The sequence below is a fragment of the Eimeria mitis genome, genomic scaffold (genome assembly GCF_000499745.2).
Source record: "Eimeria mitis Houghton genomic scaffold, Emh_scaff1694, whole genome shotgun sequence".
Taxonomy (NCBI): domain Eukaryota; phylum Apicomplexa; class Conoidasida; order Eucoccidiorida; family Eimeriidae; genus Eimeria; species Eimeria mitis.
Window position 1 is genome coordinate 5,194 of NW_013570009.1, and position 1,955 is coordinate 7,148.

Consider the following 1,955-nt stretch of genomic DNA (forward strand, 5'->3'; position numbering starts at 1 on the left):
CTATACGCAGCTGCATGTACACCTGAATAAGCAACAACTGCAGCAGCAGCAGCAGCAGCAGCAGCAGCAGCAGCAACAGCAACAGCAACAAATACACCTGCAGCAGCAGAAACACAGACAGAAGCAGCATCGCAGCAGCTACTGCAGCAGCACTGCCACCAGCCCCCGGCTTGCTCTCCAGCTGCTTCAGCAGCAGCAGCAGCAACAGCAGCAACAGCAACATCAGCTCCAACATCAACAACAACAGCAGCAGCTGCAGCAGCAGCAGCAGCAGCAGCAGCAGCAGCACGTGTTGCTGTTCTGCAGCAAACAACTCTACAGGCCTCCTCGTCTGTCTCCGCTTCTGCAGCTGCCAAGGGACGTCTGCTTCAACAGCAGCAGCAGCAGCCGCAGCAGCAGCAGCAGCAGCATTCGTATAAGCATCAGCATGCAGTCAGCTGCTGCTGCTGCTGCTGCAGCTGAAGCGGCAGCAGCAGCGGCGGGCCGAGGCAGCAGCCGCAACAGCTCCCTAAGTACTTGCTGCAGTGCGCTGCCAGCTCGTCCCCCCAGCTGCAGCAACAGCAGCAGCAGCAACAACAGCAGCAGCAGCAACAGCAGCAGCAGCATCGTACCCTTCGCAATGTTGGGGGTTCATGAAGAAGAAGGCGGCAGCCCGCAGCAGCAGCAGCAGCAGCAGCAGCAGCACGAGCAGCTAGAAGAGCAGCAGGAGCAGCAACAGCAGCAGCAGCAGCAACAGCAAAAGCAGCAGCAGCAGCAGCAGCAGCAGCAGCAGGATGCATACGAAGTTGACGAGCATGGAGACGACTGCGAATGCTTCGATTGCTGCTCTATCTCTGGGCCTTATGATAGTTTCTATGACTCGTATGAAGCAGCAGCAGCAGCAGCAGCAGCAGCAGCAGCAGCAACAGGATTCACTGTTGCAGGCTTTGCTGCTAAGCATCTAGGCACTGTTGTCTTCATGAGACACGGGGCAAGGGCCCCCAAGGTCCGAGTTGCTGCTGCAGCAGAAGGTGCTGCTGCTGCAGCAGAAGATGCTGCTGCAGCAAAAGGTGCTGCTGCAGCAGCAGAAGGTCCTGCTGCAGCAGAAGGTGCAGCAGCAGCAGCAGGTGCTGCTTCAGCAGAAGATGCTGCTGCAGCAGAAGGTGCAGCAGCTGCAGCAGCAGCAGGTGCTGCTGCAGCAGAAGATGCTGCTGCAGCAACTGACGGTAAGCCAGACGAAAAAGGAGAAACTGCGGGTGATGCAGCCAACAACAACAGCAGCAGCAGCAGCAGCAGCAGCAAGAGCAGCAGCAGCAACAGCAGCAGCAGCAAGTCGGGTGCAGCAGCAGAAGAAAAGACAGCAGAGAAGCCAGGGGATCGGGAGGAGTCTGTAGACACCCCCACCGCCCCCAACAGCAGCAAGAGCAGCAGCAGCAGCAGCAGCAGCAGCAGCAGCAGCAGCAGCAGCAGCAAGAATGCAGCAGCAGAAGGAGACAGCGAGAAAACTATATGGCCCTTTGGGGGGCAGCCAGGGTCCCTCACGGAGGCAGGATGGAGACAGTCGGTTGCTGTGGGGGTAAGGATAAGACAAGCGCAGCAGCAGCTGCGGCGCTGCAGCGGCTGCACAGCAGCAGCAGCAGCAGCAGCAGCAGCACCAGCAGCAGCAGCAGCAGCAGCAGCAGCAACGTGTAAAGGTATTCCTGTTGTTGTTTGTAGTACAGAGTCTATACGGTGTCTACAGACAGCCCAAGCAGTGATAGCGGGTATGCAGCTAGCAGCAACATCTCCTCAGCAGCAGCAGCAGCAGCAGCAGCAGCAGCAGCAGCAGGAGCAGCAGCAGGAGCAGCAGCAGCGTCGTGATTGTTTAAACATAAACGTGGAGAGCTGTCTATACACCGCACCAGCAGGGTCACCTGCATCACTGGCTCTGAAGGCAAAGAGTCCATTGGTCAAGCTACATAAGAGAAGGGCCCTCA

General features: G+C 58.1%; 1 protein-coding gene across 1 annotated transcript in view; it reads left to right on the forward strand.

Annotated features, from left to right (window-relative positions):
* Window positions 1-1,955, forward strand: part of EMH_0041920 (uncharacterized protein) — a gene marked incomplete at both ends in the record, with an annotated part of 9,945 nt that overhangs the window by 5,011 nt on the left and 2,979 nt on the right. Inside the window, one exon of the mRNA XM_013495677.1 lies at window positions 11-1,927. Coding sequence (XP_013351131.1) covers window positions 11-1,927 — 1,917 coding nt within the window. The remainder of the gene's footprint in view (window positions 1-10; window positions 1,928-1,955) is intronic.